The 24,335-nt window shown below is 42.2% G+C and overlaps 1 protein-coding gene and 1 non-coding gene across 2 annotated transcripts; one reads left to right on the top strand and one right to left on the bottom strand.

Annotated features, from left to right (window-relative positions):
- Positions 1-273: 273 nt before the first annotated feature.
- On the top strand, positions 274-2,983 carry LOC136536178 (uncharacterized). The gene is made up of 3 exons (XM_066528556.1): positions 274-603; positions 1,369-1,827; positions 2,210-2,983. Exons 1-3 carry the CDS (start codon positions 274-276, stop codon positions 2,981-2,983), a joined length of 1,563 nt encoding a protein of 520 aa, XP_066384653.1.
- Positions 2,984-21,645: 18,662 nt separating this feature from the next.
- LOC136541012 (small nucleolar RNA R71) lies at positions 21,646-21,752 on the bottom strand. The gene has a single exon (XR_010780128.1). It is a non-coding gene; the product is annotated as a small nucleolar RNA R71 (small nucleolar RNA).
- Between the last annotated feature and the right edge of the window lie 2,583 nt (positions 21,753-24,335).

Genomic DNA, 24,335 nt, shown 5'->3' with positions numbered 1-24,335 from the left:
CATGCATGTGAGAAGGATTGTGTGTTATTTTGGAAGAAAAACGCAAATCTAGATACATGTCCCAAATGTGGCGAGTCTAGGTGGAAAACAACCGACGACGGTGCTCACAAGGGCGTTGCGGATGGTGATGCTGATACAACAAACAAGAAGCGTGTCCCACGTAAAATCCTATGATACTTTCCTCTTACTCCTCAGCTACAAAGATTATATATGATAGAGAGCACATCATCACAAATGCGATGGCATAAGAAAGAATTGGTCGATGATGGCAAAATGCGTCACCCTACTGACTCAAAGGCATGGAAGCATGTGGATAACAAGTATGGTTGGTTTGCAAAGGAAGCTCGTAATATTAGGCTGGGTCTTGCTTCTGATGGCTTCAACCCCTTTGGCATGCAAAATGTTACATACACCACATGGCCTGTTATCCTCATCCCTTACAATTTGCCTCCTTGGTTGTTTGAGAAACAACCTTATTGGATTATGTCGATGTTGATTCCTAGTCCAAAATCTCTTGGAATGAATATTGATGTATATTTGAGGCCCCTCATTGATGAGCTAAAGGATCTTTGGGAAAAGGGAATTGATACATGGGATGACAAGGTAAAGAAGAATTTTAAACTACATGTTATTCTGCTTTGGACAATTAATGACTTTCCTACATATGCGATGCTTTCTGGTTGGAGCACAAAAGACAAATTTGCATGTCCATACTGCCACAAGGATACATATTATTTGTGGTTGAGATTTGGAAAAAAAGCACTGCTACATGGGACATCATCGTTTTTTGCCGTCGGACCATCCTTGGCGCATGAACAAGATGAGCTTCAACAATGAGGTGGAAACCAAGGAGGCTCTAGTACCACTATGTGGTCAACAGGTATTGGACTTGTATGAAACTTTTGATCAAGTGATATTTGGAAAGGCGACATCAAAAAAGAGGAAGCGCGACGAAGATAAAAGATGGCACAATTGGAGGAAGAAGAGTATTTTTTTGTGCTCCCTTACTGGTCTTCTTTGCTCATAAGGCATAATTTGGACGTGATGCACATTGAGAAAAACATATGCGAGTGCATATTGGGTACTTTGCTTGAAATTGAAGGTAAATATAAGGACAACGAGAAGACCTGACTTGGCATGGAACAACTAGGGATAAGGCAAGATCAGCACCCTATCATTGACAATGATAATTATACCTTGCCACCAGCCTTGTACTTTTTAGATAAGGCTGACAAGAAAAGTTTATGCCAATTTCTACATGGAGCGAAGATGCCTAATGGGTTTAGCTCCAATATAAGGAAATGTGTTGACGCAAATGCATGTAGGGTGTCTGGACTAAAAACACATGACTACCATATTATTCTACAGAAATTGTTACCCTTAGTCGTCAGAAAGATTTTGCCCAAAGAAGTTGTCATGCCATTGATTCAGCTTAGTAGGTTCTTCAGTGCACTTTGTTCGAAGGAGCTGGTGGAAGAAGATCTTGACAAACTTAGCAGTTCAATTAAAGAGACTCTTTGCCAGCTTGAGATGGTATTCCCACCTGCACTTTTTGATATCATGATTCATTTGTCGGTTCATCTAGCTGAAGAGGCTAAACTTGGAGGGCCCATGTGTTATAGATGGATGTATCCAATTGAGAGGTGTCTACGTACTGTTAAAGGCTATGTGAGAAACAAGGCGCACCCAAAAGGTTCAATAGCCGAGGGATACATAGCCAAGGAGTGCCTTACATTTTGCTCTAGATTCTTGGACGTCGACACCAAGCTAAATCATGCTTATCATCATGAAAGTACAATAGTGAATGAGCTGCCATCTGGTCTGAGCGTATTTGGAGAAATGGATTAAAAGAGGAGAGGACAAACTACCAAGATATTTGGTGCAGATGAGGTTCAGAAGATGAGGCACTACATAATTAGTAACTGCGATGAAGCCAGACCATGGGTCGAGTAAGTTGCAATATACCATCATTAATTACTCTACTTTTTTATTTCTGGCATCAACTAATTAATTAATTGGCTATTTCGATGTAGCGAGCACATGGAAGAACTAAAAAATAGTATAAGGAATCTTAATAAACGACACGAGGAGCACTTTATAAGGTGGTTCGAGGGCAAGGTTAGTTCTATTTTTTAATTTTTTTTATTCCATGTGATGGTTAGAATGATGTACTTATTAACTGGTATTTGTTTTCAAACTATGTTTGCAGATCACCAAACTATACAGGAAAGGTGAAGCAAGTGAACTTATGTATGACCTTTCTCAAGGACCAGACCATCGAGCTTGTGTGTTCAATAGATGCTACATCAATAACTGGCTATTTCGAACGACTACCATTGAGAGAAACCTCATCACACAAAATAGTGGTGTGCTTGTGAGGGGTGATGGTACTACTAACAACATGACCTGGTATGGAGTGATTAGAAGAATGATCTCACTCGAGTTCCCTGCACAAAAAGAAGTTTTATTGTTTCAGTGTGATTGGTATGATGTGCCGGCTGCCAGTACTAGCAGAAGTAGAGGATACAGTAGGGATAAATATGGTGTTATCGATATCGATACTTGTAGGTTTAGATATTCAAATAAACCTTACATTCTGGCAACACAGGCCGAACCAGTGTTTTTTGTCAACCTCGTGAACAAGCCAGGATGGTCTAGTGTTGTTGCGGTGAGACCAAGAAATTTGTTTGCCATGCCAGAAGCAGAAAATGAGGGTGACATGGAAGTTGATCTACTTGATGTGGGAATCCAAGACATGAATCTATTAGGCCCAAATGAGGATTTGTCAAATTGGACAAGACCAGACAAGGAAGGCACAACTGGTGATGCCTCTATTATTAATCAAGTGCGTGGCGAAGCAGTTCTCAAACCAGATGATGCGATCTTACTTGATGATGATGATGACGAAGATGACACCAACATTGACGATGGAGTTGTTGCACCAGTTGTGGTAGAAAGCATAGAAGATGATTTCTTTGTTTAAATACTTATCCTTTGTACAACAGTGATGTTTTTTCTAGATTTTTTAAAACAATCTCATCGTCCGAGATAATGAATAGTTGTAGTTGGTCTTTAAACTGTTATACTCATGTTTGTTTTCTATCATAAGCACAAATATCAACAAGCTAGACAATTTTTTTGTTTTCTAAAATTGTCATGGAAGATGCGGATGGTTATCGTCCTTGTTGACATATGAAGTGAATTAGCTATCTTCATCATGTAAACAAGTAATATAAAGGCGTCTTAATGTCGAACACACCTCAGTAGCCTAGTGGTAGATGAGTGTTTGCTTGTACTTTAGTTCCTGGGATCAAATCCTTTGTGGAACATTTTTTTGTCAATAGAATACATTATTCAAAAATGCGTGGAGCATTTTGTCTATTGCAACCATTTTTGGTATATTGCAACACTTTTAGGCCGTTGCATCAGGGGTAGTCTAATGCGTGGAGCATTTTGTATATTGCAACACTTTTAGGCCGTTGCATCAGCGGTAGCCTATAGCAACACAAAAAAACTATGGCAATATTAACATGATATTGCGACCATTTAGGATTGTAGTTGCAATAAGTACTTAACAATTGCAACACCACAAAAAATTATTACAACCCTAGAAAACCGTGGCAATAGGAACATGCTATTGCATCCATTTGGAAATTTTGTTGCAATAACCACCCTAGCAATTGCAACACCATGAAACATTATTGCAACCCATAATAACCATGGCAATAGTTACAAGCAAAAGCAACCAAATCCAATATAGTTGCAATAACACCAAGTAATTGCAATGAAAACCAATACTATTGCAACTCAAAAATGCCATTGCAATAATGCCAACTAATTGCAACACAATTCTTAAATGGTTGCGGTAGCACAAGCCTGTTGCAACGACAAACCACATATATTGCAACAAATTTAGTCCGTTGCATTATAGGCACATATTGCAACCATTTTTTTGAAAAGGTTGCAATACGACCCACCTATGGCAACCAAATTAGTGGTGTTGCAATCATGTGGCATGGCATTAGAGGTAGAACCTTGTAGTGATCACACGGGTCCGCTTTTTATCAGACCAAAGCAGATGATGAAAACCTTGGTCTTGGTCCTGATCGTTTGTATATTCCACCTCTTCATGTGTGCACCAAAGTAACATCAAGGTCAAACTCTTAGGTAGTATTGTATCCTTATAAATATTAAAATTGAAGTCAATTAGGAATGAATTAACCTGTTCCTGTAGCTTGTTGGCATGGCTTCATGTAAGTGGCCCTTGATTTGTATCCTTTGGACTTGAGCTAGCGTGTATGGTTGGGATGTCCTCATCACCACCGATGATGATTCAAGTGATGATGACAAGGCATGCAAGAAGAAGGGTCTAGCAAGTATTGCTATCAACAACAAGCCTTCACTATTTGACACTCCATCATGTTTCATTGCCAAGGGCTCCAAGGTAAAATATGATGAGAGTGAAAATGATAATAGTAAAAGTGAAAATGATAGTGATGATGATGAATTCTCAAATGAACAACTAATGAACATGCTAGAACAAGCTGACTCAATAATTAACAAGAAAAGCAAGAAGTGCAAAGAATTGCAAAAGAAGCTTAGTGCTCTTGAGCAATCCTTTGATGAGCTCAATGCTACTCATGAGAGGCTAGCGGAAGCCCATGAGAAGCTTGGCAAAGCTCACACCAAGCTTGAAAAGGCTCACTCCTTGCTTCTTGAACAAGATAAGGAAAGGGTTATAGTATCATGTGATGTGGGCATAACATGTAACATTATTGAAGAATCATTTTATGAACCCATTATTGTTGCTCCCACTAACCCTTCTTGTAGCTCATCATCCACCACCGCTACCACTCTTACCTCTACTACTAGTTATGGTTTCACTTGTGATGCCTCACTAATGGTTAAGAATGAAACTCTCAAGAGAGAGGTGGATGAGCTCACTCATGCCCTAGGCAAGGAATATGGTGGTGAGGCCCACTTACTAAAGTGCTTGGGTAGCCAAAGGTTCTCTCTTAACAAAGAGGGATTGGGTTATACCCCTAAGAAAGGCAAGACAACCTTTGCTACTCTCAAAGCTAGCTTTGTGAAGAGCAATGGTCGGTTTTGCAATAGATGCAAGCAAGTAGGACACTTAGAGCAATCTTGGATAAAGAACAAGAACAAGAACAATGCTAATGTATCCTCAATTTGTTTTTATTCTTGTTACATGCTTACCAAGGGTGTGAATGGTGTGAAGGCTAAGTTCATTAGTACACCTATTGTGGGCTCAAAGAAGAAAGATATTTGGGTACCGAAGACCTTAGTAACTAACCTTTAAGGACCCAAGCAAATTTGGGTACCTAAAAAGAATTGATTTTCTTTTGTAGCTAAACTATAAAGCTGGAGAAAGGCATAGGTGCTTGATAGTGGGTGCACACAACACATGACCAGTGATTTAAGAATATTCATTTCAATCAACTCAAATAATGACAATGGGATTGATAGTATAATATTTGGTGATAATGGCAAAGGCAAAGTCAAAGGGCTTGGTAAGATTGTAATATCCAATGACTTGAGCATTTCCAATGTGCTAATTGTAGAGAGCTTGAACTTCAACCTATTATTGGTAGCTCAACTTTGTGATCTTGGTTTCAAGTGCATATTTGGAGTTCATGATGTAGAGACCTAAGTGTAGATGGCTCTAACTTGATATTCAAAGGATTTAGATATGAGAATCTATACTTGGTTGATTTCAATGCTAGAGAAGCTCAATTGTCAACATGTTTGCTCACTAAGTCTAGCATGGGTTGGCTATGGCATAGAAGACTTGGTCATGTTGGAATGAAACAATTGAATAAGTTGATTATGCATGATCTAGTTAGAGGCTTGAAAGATGTCACATTTGAGAAGGATAAGCTTTGTAGTGCATGTCAAGCCGGAAAGCAAGTTGGCAACACACATCCTAAGAAGAGCATGATGAGTACATCTAAGGCATTTGAGTCATTGCATATGGACTTGTTTGGACCAACCACATACACTAGCATTGGTAGAAACAAATATGAATTTATGATTATGGATGATTTCACTAGATATACATGAGTGTTCTTTCTTATTGACAAGAGTGATATGTTTGCAACCTTTAAGATATTCATCAATAGAATTCATAATGAATTTGAAACAACCATCAAGAAAGTGAGAAGTGACAATGGAAGTGAATTTAAGAACACAAGAGTTGATGATTTGTGTGATGAGTTTGGAATTAGGCTTGAATTCTCGACCAAGTACACTCCTCAATCAAATGGCCTAGTTAAGAGGAAGAATAGAACTTTGATTGTCATGACAAGATCAATATTGAGTGAGTACAATGTGAGTCATTTATTTTGGACCAAAGCAATCAACACAGCTTGTGTAACACCCCTGGTGTTACGAGCTCGTTTAGCACCGCGATTTAGACCTAAGAAATTTTTTTGAAGCGAGTTTCTTGGATTTTTTATTTAGAGCATGAAAAACAATGTTTATAAATAAAATAAAATCCATTAATAAATAGAATGATATATATATATATACTCACGGGTTTATTTTGATAAGCACGAATGGATGAGAGAGAGAGAGCAGCAGCTTCATTTATTTTTCCTGACGTACGGTGTGCTCGTTGATTGGCATTTATTACCGTCACCGTTTGATTGCCCGTTTTGTTGCATCATTGCTGCGGCACCATCAATGCATTGCTTGTCTCCATTTCTCTAATTTCCTGTCTCTATATGTCTCTTCTTGGATGAGCACGGTAGGCCACGTGCATTTGCTTCCTTGCGACCTCATGTGCGTGGGCCTGCTGACCTGGCTGCGCTGGCTACTTGTGCATGGTGTCACGTCTGCTCTATCTCACACGCCTATTTTTCAATGCCTCTAGCCTTGTCTCCTTGCCTGCCTCAGCTAGTGTTGCTATACCAACGTGACTAGACTGGGCCACTCCGTGCCGCTGCTGCTGCCCCTACCGTGCTTCTTGAGGATAGCGAGTTGTCGTTCTCCATCTACTTTTTCTTTGTCTCCGGTCGCTCCATCTTTCACTGCTTGCTTCCATCGTTTCCTTTTCTGCATCGCAGCAGCTAGCAGCGGTGTAGTGCGCCTTTATAGCACAAGTCTTCAGTGCTGTAGCTGACTCTTTTCTTCTTCACTGTGTCGTGGCCGTGTGTGACCGCCGTCCCCCGACGCCGCCCTTCCAGCACGACAGCCACAATGCCCTGGTGTGCCATCGCCGATTTTCCCCCTCATGAGCGCATGTGCACCCCATGGCTCCGAGCTAGAGCTGCAGCCGCACATGCATGCACGCGCAAGCTCCATGACCCACCTTGGCTAGACTCTAGCGGTGTTGGCTTCCTCGTGCTGCCCCTTCTGCGCGGTCTCGCGCCGTGTTCCCATGGTCGTGTCGAATCGGCTGCTCCTTCGCCGCTCCTTCCGTGCCCATGCGCCCGTGCCTCGCTATTGCCCATGCCATAACCGCAGCAGCCACCGTGCATCGCTGCCTTTTCTGTGGACTGCTCTAGACCATGGCTCTCAACACCATGTGCCACCTCTGTTCTTGTGTGGTGATGACCACTGCTGTTGATCTCCCGCGTCCAGCTGTTGCAGCTCGTTTGGTTTGGCGGTGAGCACCTCCATACCCTTCTCCACCTTCCACAACCCACGGCTCTCCCTCTCTCTACCCGAGCCGAGCTCCCTATGAGCTTCAGTAGCCATCCATGGTGGACGAGCCAGGGGGCATGACTGCATGAGCGCCCGTGCCCTGCTGACTCCCCACACGTGGCTCCTGCTCTGCCTTGCCTCCTCTTCACCATGCGCAGACGCCCCATGAGCGGCGAGATGCCATGCTCATGCAATGCAAGCCGAGTGAGCTAGCGGCCGGTTGTGCGTGCTAGCTTGATGATGTCACCCCTGCGTCACACCTAATTTGTGGTTGTTTTCTTATAGAAAAATGAACCCAGAAATACCTTAGGAATACATGCACGTCCTGTTGGGCTGCGGTCTTGCGCCGCTGGACTGCTCGCGCCCCGTTGTGGGCCGGCCTAGGTCTGCTGCCGCCTAGGCCGCCGCGTCTTATAGCGCTGCTGGGTGGCTGGTGGCCACCGTTCGCTCATGGGCTGATCGCCACGCCTAGGCCGCCGCGCGCCAGTCAGCTAGGCTGTTCGCGCTGCCTGGCCGTGCGCTGGGCCAGCTTGTGGCCGCTGCGCGTGGGCCGGCTGACTGGACCGCTCGTGCCTGTCCCTGTGTTGGGCTGCGTCGCCGTTGCTGGGCCGCTGCCCCGCTCCCGGTCCCTTAGGCCAATGGGCGCAATCCTCGCCTGGGCCGCGCATTTGCCTAGGCTACTGGGCCAGTTTAGTGCCGTCGGCCCCTCTTCGTTTTGAGGTAAATTCTAAATTAGCTTATAAAGTAAACTTGTAAAATTCATAGAAAATCATAGAAAAATCATAAAAATGCCAAACTAGTTTTGTTAGTCTCCTAAAATCATGATCTACCTGTTAGTATATTTTGTTCACATAGTTTGGTAATATTTTTGGGAGCTATATAATTAATCTAAGATACTTAATATTGTAAAATATAAACTTATAGGAACTTCCGTGATAAATTGGTAATAGTATTGGATCTAAAATCTTTACAGTAGGTTCCTAGCAATATTAGCTGCTCACTGTAATTTTTGTAGCTCTAGAATAATTAGTTGCTAGATAAATAATAATGTCCTGTTATGAATAAAGAAACATCGTTGGTTTATATAACTAAAATAGTTGTTGGGAAATAATGTCTTATGCGACAACATGGATATGTAGCCTAAGTACGGTCGTCGTTAGAACTAGCTCATTAACTTGAGAGGCGTAAATCGTATTTTTATGAGTCACGATTGCAGTCGATTAATTTCATCTTTTCATTGCATCGCATTGCATATCATATAGGTATGAGGATGGATCAATGGATCAAGTGAAGGATGAGTGGAAATCCAAAGATGGTGTAATGGTAATCTCTCCAGGAGTTGGTGCGATGGGCTTTCTATTCGGGTGATGGTGGATGATCTAAAGATGCAAATACTAACTTTTTAATATATTTTACCCAGACAAGCCCCGGTGCATAACCCCTACTTTCTACAGTTGAAATTATATTTGTGTATTAAGTTTTAAGGAGTTGATTGAAACCCACTTGCATATACCTACCTTTATCCTATGAGTCTTACTAGTATGATAGGATCGTGTAGAATGCTATGCTATAGGACTCTAGTAAAAGTCGAGTGATTGCCTATCACTCGTGAGAGATAGGAAATATATTATTGGATTATTATCACTTGAAATATATAAATGGTGGAAAGGAAAAATAGTGACCGAATAAGGATATGGTTTGGGTATTGGTGGGTGTAAGAGGTTGTGTCGCTGTGGACGTGGGGTATGGCTTGGTTATCCTGCTTTCCCTGTCTATGTTGGTTAAGGACCGATCATTGCATAAGCCATTGAGACAAGTCATAGACTTATTATCCTGAGCACATACTTGGGTATGGCACTTAGAAGACTTATTGCTCTCTTGTTGTGAATCTGGCTCTTTTCGGACCGACTATCAGGGTTTTATTTTGGTGGAGGAGGTCCTTACACCGCACTGAGTCCAGGACACAGGGGCGAGGGCTTGGACTCCTAGTTTGGATGGGGACCTAGACACCCAGGATAGGGGAGTGATGGGTTGGTCCTGCTTGTGTCTTGGGTACAAGCAGGGCATGTGTTTCTGGGGTACCCAGCTAGGGGCATTGATTTGTGAATCGTCGGGAAATCCGGTACGGCTTGTTTCATGTCTAGCACCGTAGTAAGAACTAAAAGATGAAAGCTAAAATGCAAAAAAAGGAAATCTAATTGCTTACCACCTGCTTGAAAGTAGTATAGGTGCTTACATAGAATGGTTAGTTAATGAACCAATGTGACTATTAATAAAAATCGAATATAAGGATGCACGCTTAGTAATGCTTTATGCAAATATAATAAACCCACAAGCCAGATAGCTTTGCATATCCTTGGAGTCTTTTCTTTTCTCCTATCGGGTAAGTCTTGCTGAGTACAATTGAGTACTCAAGGTTTTATTCCCCCTGTTGTAGGTGACAGGTGGATGCTAGAGCTGACCCTTGTGTGTGGATACCTCCTGGTGGGCTCAGCGAGGATTCCTTTACGCTGCGATCGTAGTTTTTATTTACAACTCTCACCAAATGTTTTTATAAATGAAAGTTTATAATATGTTGTCATAGCTGTTATATATCAATACTTCAACATGTCATGAATAGATATTTATTTCTGCTTTAATCCTGATCACATGTTTATATTTCGTTGTTACATTAAGTTATTCATAACTTTGATAATATAATTACATTTCGTTGTTATAGTAAATAAATATTATACTCTAATGTTGTACTAAAAGTGGTGTAAGAAATAGTTAAGAATGTTGTAAGCTTTATTCTCTCATTTGTGATCCTAATGGCAAAAATATGAATTTTCGGGTTCTCCCCTGGGGTGTGCCCGACGGAACCTAGTAATTTAGTGTTCTCCCTCAAGTGCTTGGTGTCTATGGAAGACAAGCACTCCTGTGAGGCATTAGATTAGGCGGTTCTACCACAGGTGGTATCAGAGAGCAAATGAGGAAATAAAGCTTCGAAAACCTTTTCTAAACTAAAATTTAACAACAAATTCTTTTCAAAAAGCTAGGGCGTTCAACTGCAAAGTTATATAAGTAGCCCTATTACTATGGTTATGTATCCAGGATAGATGGCACTCTGCTGACTTAGGTAGGCTTAATCAAGTTTTTTGCAGGTACACTGACTCGAGCATAGTTTGATAGTATCGACTAGTTACAGGGAGAGAACGATGTGCCAAAAATCTGAGAACGGTTGTCCTATATGCTGGCAATAATGGAAGGACGTATAGGATGTGCATTCATGCATATCCTGTTGGTGCATTGTAGCGCTAGTATTGCTTGCAGATACACCATCCATAGGTGTCACGCGTGTCGTATTGTGCACGACTGCTTCATTCCTGTTCCAGAGTTAGGTCTGCACTATGGCTTTGTGCTCCATGTTTGCCCATGGTTCACGCTTGTCGTGACCCACATTCTCTCTGCACCCATTTTCTGTGCTCTTGTCGGACTCTTGCCCTGCAGTCGTACTAGTCAGTAATGGCATCGCACGTCGCTCGCCTCGAACATGCGAAGTTTGGTCGATTCATCCATAGTGATCCCACGCGGGAACCCTGGTGGACCATGCTAGGACCACTGAACGCTTCACCTTTATAAGCAAAGCCTGACTTAGCCATTGATACCATCACTCGGTGCACTTTAGCTCGCTTAGCTTTTCCTTGAGCTAGCTTTTTGCTTAGCCTTCCTTACAACCACCGCCAGAGATGGCAGGAGCCTAGGTTAGTAGTTACTGCCTAAAGGATGAGGGTTTTCCCAAAATTCTACATGCCACCCTACAAAAGCTCAGAGTCAGAGATCGTCCCGAGTATGAGGGCCATGAGTATGAGATGCATGGCACCAATCGGTGTGAGGTTACCGTCTACATCGGGAAGAGTGAAGAGTTCCCCGACATCACTGAAGCCTAGAGTGTGACCGCAACTAGGTGTAGCTTCACCGACACCTACCAGGTTGTGGCCTGCAAAGCCTTGTGGCACCTCTGCTAGATCTATGAAGAGCCCATTGCCCATACCCCCATGAGGTTCTTTCCACCCTTGGACAAGAATCAGCGGGCATGGAAGGCTCGCATGGAGGCTTTGCAAGGGTAGGATGCGTAAGAGGATAGTCCAGCCATGGTGCACTTGACCATGTACCTGCTCACTTTAGATGAGCAGTATGATTGGCAAGCCTTGGAGCTGAGGGCGTGCCTTTGGTGTGCCGATGAAGCCGAGATCTTCGACCTAATGCTCCAGGTGCAGCTCGTCAAAGCGCATGCTAGTGCTATAGCTGCTGAGAGCTAGGAGGCTGCCATGGAGGAAGCTCTAAAGGAGGCTAAGGATCGGCATGTCCATCAGCTAGGTGAGGCCTATCTATTCACTAGGGCCAAGCGGAGGACGTCGTCTACTGAAGGGCAGGATGCCCTGATCTTGGAAGGGATCCCTATCCACCCGCTTGAAAGAAAGAGGACCGGGGATGCAGGACTGTCAGCACCTCCACCCTCAGAAGTGTCAAAAGTTGAGCCCTTGATTCCTCTCACTCAGCCATTTCCATGAGAAGATATAGATTAGTTGCCTTGGGATGTTGTACCCATAGTAGTAGTGCTTTTCATCGCTGTCCTCCGGTATTGTACTCTTTCCGTAGTTATCGAGATCATTCAACCATAGGCGAATGCTGTGTCATGAATGGGAGTCTGAATGCCTATACATTGTACTTGTATAAGACCATTGGAATATGCAATTTATTTATTTTGCTGTGTTTATTGCATTTATCTACCTTAAGTTCCGTTAGATGTGCTTAAAGTTTTCAAGGGTGATGTTAGGTGGATTACAAGAGAAGTTGCCATTCAGATGTCAGCAAATCATCCATGAATGGATAATATTGGACACTGTATTGACTAATTGTGGATATCCCAGTAGGACACTTGAATCTTTTTAAAACAAATCCGTCGTTGGATTTGAATTCCTTGTCCCTTGTTGTGAAGGGAACCTTTGTTGTTTAAATTTTCCCTTGCAATACTCCCCTTGTTCTGTGGTCTATGACCCCACCGCTTTCATGGCATGTAAGTTGGTAATAGTTGCCTAGTTAATAGCTTATGGTGCCGCGACAAAACCGAGGGCTCCCTGTGGAATAGCTACCACATGTGACGCTGCTCAGCACACGCTAGTATCGAGGTTGTTGACCAAGTACCTTTATCAAGTTACACCACCATACCACTTTTGCTATAAATTTTCTCTTTGGAAATATTTGGGTGTTCAAATGGGAAATCCACAATAGGTTGATGTAGAAGTGTTCTCTCTAGTAACCAAGAGGAGATGGTTTTGGAGGAAGAAAGTATGACATGGTCTCAGTCTACATGAAAGATAGATGTGGTCGAGTAAAATAAAGAAAAAGAAGAGTAGTAAGGAAGGTTAGCCGTGGGTAGTCATAAAAGCCTAAGTGGGCGTCATGTCCTAAGCCCTATGTTTAGTTGACCGTGCTACGCATGCTGGGTCATTTCGCTGCATGCCCTATGAATGCTGTTTGTATCGGGCCCTCAGCTCCCCGTTTTTGCATGGCCGTGGCATCGTGCCGTGCTCACCGTCCTTGTGCACTGTGCGCTTTTCCTTTTCCTAGCATCTGGTCAGCTCTCTACCCTGCACCATCGTTCCTCGTACCGGACCCCCCTTCCCTCTCCTTTCTTTCTTCTTTTTGTGGACACGACCACTCGCACGCTTTCTTCATCGAGCGTACCTTCCTATTTCCTCTTCTTTATATCCCATCTGCTCGCTTGTGCAGTGAGCGTAGCATGAACCATCTGTGTATCCCATCCACGCCGCCTCTATTTTTGGTGTGTTGCTCCCCACCTCCATTCGTCTATATAAGATACCCTTGGTCCTTGCTCTTCTTCATCCCATTCCCTCGCATCTGGAGCAGAGCTACGAAATCCAGTCAACATTGTGAAGCTAGGTTCATCAGTCTGAGGTGATGGTGTAATCTAAGGAGAAGAAAGGGATTCGTTTCGTCGAAGAAGTTCAAGTTCCCTTTTGGGTAGTCAATCTTAGGGTTCACGATGTTTTACTTCTCAGTCGACTGTTTCTGGATCTATTGGTGCTATGCCATGTTTTGTCTAATCATTTTCTTGTTGTTTCTCCATTGTCCTTGTCTATCTCAACTTCTAGAGTAGGTCTCGATTGTACCAGGTTGCTCTTCACCATGTATCCCTAGATCCCCGTATGGTTTAGTATTCGAAGTCATGTAATCTTTTGTGTAATCCCTGATCTACGAAATGTAATTGCATTTTCCCCTTTTGGTTCTTGCTTCGAATCTTGGGATGAGATTCTTTTTAAGGGGGGTTGGTTGTAACACCCCTGGTGTTACGAGCTCGTTTAGCACCGCAATTTAGGCCTAAGAAAAATTTTCGAAGCGAGTTTCTTGGATTTTTGATTTAGAGCATGAAAAGCAATGTTTATAAATAAAATAAAATCCATTAATAAATAGAATGATATATATATATACTCATGGGTTTATTTTGATAAGCACAAATGGATGAGAGAGAGAACAGCAGCTTTGTTTATTTTTTCTGACGTATAGTGTGCTCATTGATTGGCATTTATTACTGTCACCATTCGACTGCCCGTTTCGTCGCATCATCGCTGTGGCACCATCAATGTATTGCTTGTCTCTGTTTCTTTGATTTTCGATCTCTATGTCTCTTCTTGGACGAGCGCAGTTGGCCATGTACAATTGCTTCCTTGCGACCTCACGCGCGTGGGCCTACCGACCTGACTATGCTGGCTGCTTGTGCGTGGTGTCACGTCTGCTCTATCTCACGCACCTATTTTTCAATGCTTCTAGCCTTGTCTCCTTGCCTGCCTCAGCTGGTGTCGCTACGCCAATGTGACCAGACCGGGCCACTCTGTGCCACTACTGCTCCCCCTACCATGCTTCTTGAGGCTGTTGAGTTGTTGTTCTCCATCTGCTTTTTCTTTGTCTCCGGCCGCTCCATCTTTCACTACTTGCTTCTGTCGTTTCCTTTTCCACGCTGCAGTAGCCAGCAGTGGTGTAGTGTGCCTTTACAGCACATCGAGTCTTTAGTGCTGCAGCTGACTCTTTTCTTCTTCGTTGTGCCATGGCCACGTGTGACCGTAGTCCCCCGGCGCTGCCCTTCCAGCGTGACAGCCATAGCGCCCTGGTGCGCCATCGCTAATTTCCCCCCTCGCGAGCGCATGCGCACCCCACGGCTCTAAGCTGGAGCTGTAGCCACACACGCATGCATGCGCAAGCTCCATAACCCACCTCGGCTAGACTCCAGCGGTGTCAGCTTCCCCGCGCTGCCCCTTCCACATGGTCTCGCGCCATGTTCCCATGGTCATACCGAACCGGCTGCTCCTTCGCCACTCCTTCTATGCCTGTGTGCCCGTGCCTCGCTGCTGCCCGCGTCGTAACCGCAGCAGTCGCCGTGCCTCGCTACCTTTTCCACAGACCGCTCTAGACCATGGCTCTCAACGTCGTGCGCCACCTTTGTTCTTGCATGGTGATGACTACCACCATTGATCTCCTGCGTCCAGCCGTTGCAGCTCGTTTGGTTTGGCGGTGAGCACCTCCAGACCCTTCTCCACCTTCCCCGACCCGCGGCTCTCCCCCTCTCTACCTGAGCCAAGCTCCCCATGAGCTTCAGTAGCTGTCCATGGTGGACGAGCCAGGGGGCATGACCGCATGAGCGCCTATGCCCCACCGACTCCCCGCGCATGGCTCCTGCTCTGCCTTGCCTCCTCTTCACCGTGCGCAGACGCACCATGAGCGGTGAGACGCCATGCTCATGCAATGCAAAATGAGTGAGCTAGCAACCGGCTGTGCGTGCTAGCTTGATGACATCACCCCTGTGTCACACCTAATTTGTGGTTGTTTTCTTGTAGAAAAATAAACCCAGAAATACCTTAGGAATACATGCACGTCCTGTTGGGCTGCGGCCTTGCGCCACTGGGCCACTCGCGCCCTATCGTGGGCCAGCCTAGGTCTGCTGCCGCCTGGGTCTGCTGCCGCCTGGGCCATTGCATCTTATAGCGCTGCTGGGCCGGCCGGTGGCCACCGTTCGCTCATGGGCCAATCGCCACGCCTGGGCCACCGTGCGCTAGTCCGCTGGGCTGTCCGCGCTGCCTGGTCGTGCGCTGGGCTGGCCTATGGCCGCTGCGTGTGGGCTGGCTGACTGGACCACTCGTGCCTGTCCCCGTGTTGGGCTGCGTCGCCGTTGCTGGGCCGCTGCCCAGCTCCCGATCGCTTGGGCCGCTGGCCGCGCGCCTCGCCTAAGCCATGCGCACGCCTGTGGGCCACGCATTCGCCTAGGCTGCTGGGCTAGTTTAGTGCCGTCGACCCCTCTTCTTTTTGAGGTAAATTCTAAATTAACTTACAAAGTAAACTTGTAAAATTCGTAGAAAATCTTAGAAAAATCATAAAAATGCCAAACTAGTTTTGTTAGTCTCCTAAAATCATGATCTACCTATTAATATATTTTGTTCACATAGTTTGGCAATATTTTTAGGAGCTATATAATTAATCTAAGATACTTAATATTGTAAAATATAAACTTGTAGGAACTTCCATGATAAATTGGTAATAGTATTGGATCTGAAATCTTTATAGTAGGTTCCTAGCAATATTAGTTGCTCACTATAATTTTTGTAGCTCTAGAATAATTAGTTGCTTGATAAATAATGATGTCCTATTATGAATAAAGAAACACCGTTGGTTTATATAACTAAAATAGTTGTTGGGAAATAACGTCTTATGCAACAACATGGATATATAGCCTAAGTACGGTCGTCGTTAGAACTAGCTCGTTAACTTGAGAGGCGTAAATCGTATTTTTACGAGTCACAATTGCAGTCGATTAATTTTGTCTTTTCATTGCATCGCATTGCATATCATATAGGTACGAGGATGGATCAACAGATCAAGTGAAGGATGAGTGGAAATCCAAAGATGGTGTAATGGTATTCTCTCCAGGAGTTGGTGTGATTGGCTTTCTATCCGGGTGATGGTGGATGATCTAAAGATGCAAATACTAACTTTTTAATATATTTTACCCAGGCAAGCCCTAGTGCATAACCCCTACTTTCTACAGTTGAAATTATATTTGTGCATCAAGTTTTAAGGAGTTGATTGAAACCCACTTGCATATACCTATCTTTATACTATGAGTCTTACTAGTATGATAGGATCGTGTAGAATGCTTTGCTATAGGACTCCGGAAGAAGTCGAGTGATTACCTGTCACTCGCGAGAGATAGAAAATATATTACTGGATTATTATCACTTGAAATATATAAATGGTGGAAAGGAAAAATAGTGATCGGACAGGGATATGATTTGGGTATTGGTGGGTGTAAGAGGTTGTGTCGCCGTGGACGCAGGGCATGGCTTGGTTACACTGCTTTCCCTGTCTGTGTCGATTAAGGACCGATCGTTGCATAAGCCATCGAGGCAAGTCACAGACTTATTATCCCGAGCACATACTTGGATATGGGCGCTTGGAAGACTTGTTGCTCTCTTGTCATGAATCTGGCTCTTTCTAGACCGACTGTCAGGGTTTTATTTTAGTGGAGGAGGTCCTTGCACCGCACTAAGTCTGTGACTCAGGGGCGGGGGCTTGGAGTCCCAGTTTGGATGGGGACCTGGACACCTAGGACAGGGGAGTGATGGGTTGGTCCTGCTTATGCCTTGGGTATAAGCGGGGCATGTGTTTTTGGGGTACCCAGCTGGCGGCATTGATTCGCGAATCACCGGGAAATCCGGTATGGCTTGTTTCGTGTCTAGCATCATAGTAAGAACTGAAAGATGAAAGCTGGAATGCAAAAAAGGAAATCTGATTGCTTACCACCTGCTTGAAAGTAGTATAGGTGCTTACATAGAATGGTTAGTTAATGAACCAATGCGGCTATTAATAAAAATTGAATATAAGGACGCACGCTTAGTAATGCTTTATGCAAATATAATAAACCCACAAGCCAGATAGCCTTGCATATCCTTGGAGTCTTTTCTTTTCTCCTATTGGGTAAGTCTTGCTGAGTATAATTGAGTACTCAAGGTTTTATTCCCCCTGTTGTAGGTGACAGGTGGATGCTAGAGCTAACCCTTGTGTGTGGATACCTCCTGGTGGGCTTAGTGAGGATTCCTTTACGCTGCAATCGTAGTTTTTATTTACAACTCTCACCAAATGTTTTTATAAATGAAAGTTTATAATATGTTGTCATAGCTGTTATATATCAATACTTCAACATGTCATGAATAGATATTTATTTCCGCTTTAATCCTGATCACATGTTTATATTTCGTTGTTACATTAAGTTATTCATAACTCTGATAATATAATTACATTCCATTGTTATAGTAAATAAATATTATACTCTGATGTTGTACTAAAAGTGGTGTAAGAAATGGTTAAGAATGTTGTAAGCTTTATTCTCTCATTTGTGATCCTGATGGCAAAAATATGAATTTTCAGGTTCTCCCCTGGGGTGTGCCCGACGGAACCTAGTAATTTAGTATTCTCCCTTGAGTGCTTGGTGTCTAATGGAAGACAAGCACTCCTGTGAGGCATTAGATTAGACGGTTCTACCACAGCTTGCTATTATAATAACCGACTCTATTATCATCCATTGAAGGAGAAGACACCTTATGAGCTTTTGAATGATAAAAAGCCCAATATTACATACTTTTAGGGTTTTTGTTACAAATGCTACATATTGAAGAAAGGCACTAGATTGAGCAAGTTTGAGAAGAAATGTGATGAAGGTTTCTTGCTTGGTTACTCCACTACTAGCAAGGATTATAGAGTTTGAAATTCGGCTAGTGGTACTCTTGAGGAGGTTCATGATGTGGAATTTAATGAAACCAATAGTTCCCAAGAAGAAGATGAGAATCTAGATGATCTAAGAGGCACTCAATTGGTCAATGCAATGAAGAACATGGATATTTGTGACATAAGGCCTAGAAAGGTGATCAATGTTGAAGATGACAAGAATCAAGTGCTCTCTAATTCAAATGTGCAAGCTAGTGGTTCTCATGATCATGATCAAGCAAGTGCTAGTGATGACAAAGTGTAAGATCAACAACAAGTGGCTAGTTCATCATCTCAATCAAGTAATCAATCAAATGCTAGCAATCAAGTACAAGTGCTCCAACAAACCAATGTTACAAGAGATCATCCTTTGGATTCTATTATTGGTGATATTTCAAGAGGTGTGCCAACAAGATCAAGAGTGGCGTCATTTTGTGAACACTTCTCATTTGTGTCATCCATTGAACCTAAGAAGATAGATGAAACTTTGTTGGATGTTGATTGGGTGAATGCTATGCATGAAGAGCTAAACAACTTCACTAGAAATCAAGTATGGGAGTTAGTTGAGAGAGCTAAGGATCATAATATGATTGGAACTAGATAGGTATTTCAAAACAAGCAAGATCAAGTTGGGATAGTAGTAATTAACAAAGCAAGATTAGTGGCTTAAGGTTATACCCAAGTTGAAGGTCTTGACTTTGGAGAAATATATGCTCTGGTTGCAAGATTGGAAGCAATTAGGATCTTGTTAGCCTATGCTTGTGCCCACAACATCAAGCTATATCAAATGGGTGTGAAGAGTGTATTTCTCAATGGCTACATCAATGAAGAAGTATATGTTGAGCAACCTCCTGGTTTTGAAGATGAGAAGAAGCCCAATATTGACGGTAGTTAACAATCATTATAAACCATCAATATAACATGTATAAGGGCACAAATATAATCACCAATGAAGGTTTATGGGTTTAAACTAACAAATTCCATGAGTTTTGATGAATCTGTATTTTCTACTGGGTTTATCTAGAAAACCATCAAGGTGGACCTACTGTCAGATTTAATTGTGCTTATCCATAGCAAAACGTACAACGAAAGACTCTAGAAGACTATGGAGGACTCCACACCGAAGTGGAGGGCAAATCTGCCTATCCCCAGGGGCCCACCTATCAGCCCCTTGTTGTTATGTCGGTTCTCTACCACTTCCTAGGTTGCATCTAAGCCATCCTTTAAGTCGGTTTGATCCAAGGGCTCATGTTGGATGCTCCAACCTATATATATTAGCCCCTGCCCCCCTGAAGAGAGATAAGTCATTTGAGAAGATAGAAACCCTAATCATACTCAGAGCTCCACCATATTCTAGGGCATAGCTAGTTAGGCTAGGTCTAGAGGGAGGCAAGCAGTCTTTGCTTGGATTCTCAATCTTGTTAAGAGCATGGTTTGGTATAATCTTTGTACCCCTCTCTCTTTTGTATCTCCATTATTTTTATATGTTAGTTACAATTGTTATGACAATATTAGTATTCATCTTATTCATGTTCTTTGTTATATTTTTTTATGGTCTACTTTGATTATATGCTTAGTATAGTTGGATTATCATTATGTTCATGCATAAGTTCGTATAGCGCTCACTCTAAGGATCCATGGGTGGGTGATCGATATTGTGTAAGCGTGGTGCTTATAGGTTATTTACCTATGGATACACCCTATATTCTGGGTCATGTGGTGGATCACGGATGTGACACTCCCGTTGAGTCCTTTGTAGTCCACTCCCTAAATATAGGTGCACGTAGGGTTCGGTTACGAAGGAAGAACAAGCTCTATTTTTAATCTTCCTTAGTAATATCCCTTATGTGTAGATATGACGATGATCTTAACAATGATTACTAGGTATAATTGCACTAATCAATATATGCTTTGACTTGTAATTAAGAATGACTTAGGAATTATTCCTCTAATATTCTACCTGACCATACTAATGCCATAGAAAGGAGTACTCCAAGGGATTTGTTGTTATCATTGATCAATACTTATCATATATATATATATCTTATCATATGACTTACCCCTGTTATGAGTAGAATATTGGTTATGGTTTACTTCTCCTTCAATAGTATAAGTTATCAATACATGTCCATGCTAGATCTTCCCTATGGTAAAAATATAAATAACGATACGTGGAATACTCTCGGGTAAAATGCTACAATGGTATATTATCTGTGCGCTTGTAGATCCTTTTTATTCATAAATTTATTTATTCTTCCTAGTCACATAATTAATAAAGAACTACTTAGTATTATTCTAATAATAATGCTATGTAGTGCTAACAAGTATCTCTGATATCATCACTAGGGATGACAACCTAGTAAAATTAGGAGATATAAGTTTATAATAGGTGGATATTTAAAAAAGTGACACATTAATAAATATCAACAAGCATTTCTGACGCTGCTGCTAGGGACTAGATTTAAAACATTGTTCTTAGTAGCGACGCTAAGAAATGTCAACAAGCATTTTTGGCGTCGTTGCCAGGGAATGTAGCTAGGCAAAGGAAGTATTGATAAACTTATACTTATTGATGTGATCGAAGATAACCATTGACCTATGCTCAAATAGGTTTACCCTTGTTTTGTCTACTTGTGTATCTTATGTAGGGTAATGTATGACTAGTTTTGACCTTCTGACAAACTACGTTGAAGATCCAGAAGCATTAATCAGGAGGACTATAGCTAAACTCAAGAAAGTTCTAACTTTAAAGTCGGAAGACAACCATATAAGGTGAAGCTTAACACCAGAATTTGAAGCTATGGCTAATAGGACTCTCCATGAATTCTCTGCTCCAACTATGGCCAACATCCATACTAGACCAACAGTCAATGTTGGAGACAATGGATTCGAGCTCAAGCTAGCTCTCATCAACATGGTGCAAGCAAACTAGTTTTGTGAAAAGACACTTGAAGATGCGAGTGCACATCTCCAACACTTCCTGGAGATTTATAGCACTTTCATCATCAAAGGAGTAACCCAGGATGCCATATTACTTTGCCTCTTTCCATTCTCACTCTTGGAGAAGGCAAAGCAATGGTTCTACACCAACAAAGATAGAAATACTACATGGAATAACTACTCAACTGCCTTTCTAGCAAAGTTCTTTCCCAAGGCAAGACCAATGCTCTGTGTGGGAGAATTTCAAACTTCTAGCAACAACATGATGAATCTATCCCTGAGGCATGGGAACACTTTTAAGATTACATTGCGGAATGTTCTCATCATAGGATGGAGAATTGGCTACTCATGTAGACTTTTTATCACGGGTTGACCAATAGTACCCGTGAGACTATGGATGCTGCCGCTAGAGGTGCATTCCTGTCACTCACCATACTAGATGCAATAGCTCTTATAGAGAAGATGGCCTCCAATCAAGGTTGGAATGAAGAACATGTTCAAACCCTCAAGAGGGGTGGAGGTATGCATCAACTCAAGGAGGTAGACATGCTATCTACCAAGATGGACCTGTTGATGAAGAAGCTTGAAGATCGAGCCAATGAGAAGCAAGAAATCATGCATATTCATGATTCTCGCATGACATGTGAAGTGTGTGGAAACATTGGGCATTCAGGAAACAACTGTCTTGAAATCCAAGAGGATGTGAACTTTGTTAATAACAACAATTACTTTTGTCCTCAATAGAATCAAGGATGGAACCAACAACAAAGGCCGAACTACCAAGGTAACTATCAAGGTAATAATTTTAATAATTTCAATCAACCGCCTTTGAGAGAATTAATTGCTGGCCAATCTAAACTTATGGAGGGATTATCTAGAAAGAAAGCTACCACTGATAAAATTCTAGAGAACATAAATAATAGAATGGATAGCTTTGCTTCTACCATTAAAAACTAGCATAGCTTTAATAAAATGATAGAATCACAAATAGCTCAGCTGGCTGTTATTGTTCCTTCGTTCGACAAAGGTAAGATTATGGGGCAACCGAAAGATCTAGAGAATGCAAATCTTATCAATATTCACAATGCAGCATATTATTGTATATAACAATCGATGGGAAGGTGGATAGACTATACCTTGCTAGAAAAGAAGAGCGATCTCGGGAGACCTATCATCCCTATCATCATTGAACCTCACATTTTTCAAGAAGCTATCTGTGGCTTTGGAGCAATTGTCAACATCATGCCTAAGGTAATTTTTGATCAAATTAATGGAGATACTTTGTTGTACACAAATATGCATTTGCAGCTTATAGATCAGTCACTCTATTACCCTAAGGGAGTTCTTGAAGATGCTATTATTAGAGTGGGACAATTATATGTTCCTATAGACTTTATGGTTTTGGAAATAGGTGGAGATGTAAGGGCACCCATTATTTTGGGCCAACCTTTCCTAAGCACCGCAAAAGCCATCATCTACGTGGACAGTGCCAAGATCTGTTTCACAATCAAGGATAGAAAGAAAAAGTTTTCTTTCAAGAATCATATCTTGCAATCGCTTGCACATCCACAGACGCCATACCTGCCTGAAGAGATAACAATGACCAAGAAGAAGAAGAATAGGAGAAGGAGAAAGAACAAAGCTAGGTAGCCATAAGAAGAATAAGTCAACATGATCAACACACTCCGATTAGAGGACTACCACCTCCTCGCTTCACCATTCCTTGCTAAGAAGGATGATCTAGGCGTACCAACGATCGAGTGTACCATTAGACAAAGAATCTTCCACAAGACATTCTATGACATTGGGTTGGGTGTCAATATAATGTCTAAGATAATGTATGAATACTTATTTGGTGATGAACCTTTATTCCTTACATATATGTAATTGTAGTTGGCAGACCAATCAATCTAATTTCTAGAAGGAATAGCAAAAGATATCATGGTAAGGATACAAGATCACTATGTCCCTGCCGACTTCATGGTTCTAGACATGGGTGAAGAAGAAGATGATACACCCATCATCCTTAGAAGACCATTCCTCAACACTACCAATGCGATCATCTACGTTGGATCTAGACAAGTCCACTTCTAATTTCCTGGAGAGAAGGTACGCTGTAATTTCAATGGTTATTACCCCTTATGAGCAACCAAAGAAGTCCTACTCTAGGAGGAGACAGCGATCATCCCGAAACCAGAAGAATCAATTCCCAAAGAAAAGTTAGCAGTAAGATGAGGAACCTAAAGAAGTTGTAAAAGATGAGCCCGCTCTACCAAAGTCAAGTCCATAGACCAAGCAGGTATGGAAATAAAAGGTAACATCACCACTAGAGTCACAAGAGGTGCAACCATCACGGTCTCCATCCCTAGGACCGACTAATGCACCCAAGGAATAAACAAGATAGGAAAAGAGTCCTGTCTGAAGGACTTAAAAATCCAAACCCTCACCGAGAGGTAATATTGGTAGTTATCCATATTTACTTTTTAGTATTGCATGAATTACCTTTCACTTTAGCATATTTGCTTTTCTGCATTAGCATTGCATTTAGAATAGGAAGATGAAAAGTTTCATGACTACATTACAGTATTGCAACATAAATTCTAAGCCCCACGTGAGTAATTTTACGGTGTGTAAACACCAACGGGAAGATTCACTATGGTGGCATAAAATTATATCTATATATATATATATAACATGCATGCATATTTTCTTTCTGCGTTATATAAATAAGAAAATCCAAAAATAATAGACATCCTTCTAGAACTTTGCCAATTAGGAAATCTGTCTAAACCTCCAAGAACAACAAATCTCTGAATGGCTGACCACTAACCCCTTATCCTAATCGATGCCACAAGTTTTGGTGTTCTTGTTGGAGCATTTTGCAGGATGATCAAGAGTAAAGCCATCCATCCGAA

Source organism: Miscanthus floridulus, chromosome 2 (genome assembly GCF_019320115.1).
Source record: "Miscanthus floridulus cultivar M001 chromosome 2, ASM1932011v1, whole genome shotgun sequence".
NCBI lineage: Eukaryota > Viridiplantae > Streptophyta > Magnoliopsida > Poales > Poaceae > Miscanthus > Miscanthus floridulus.
This window is presented reverse-complemented; position numbering and strand designations above follow the sequence as displayed.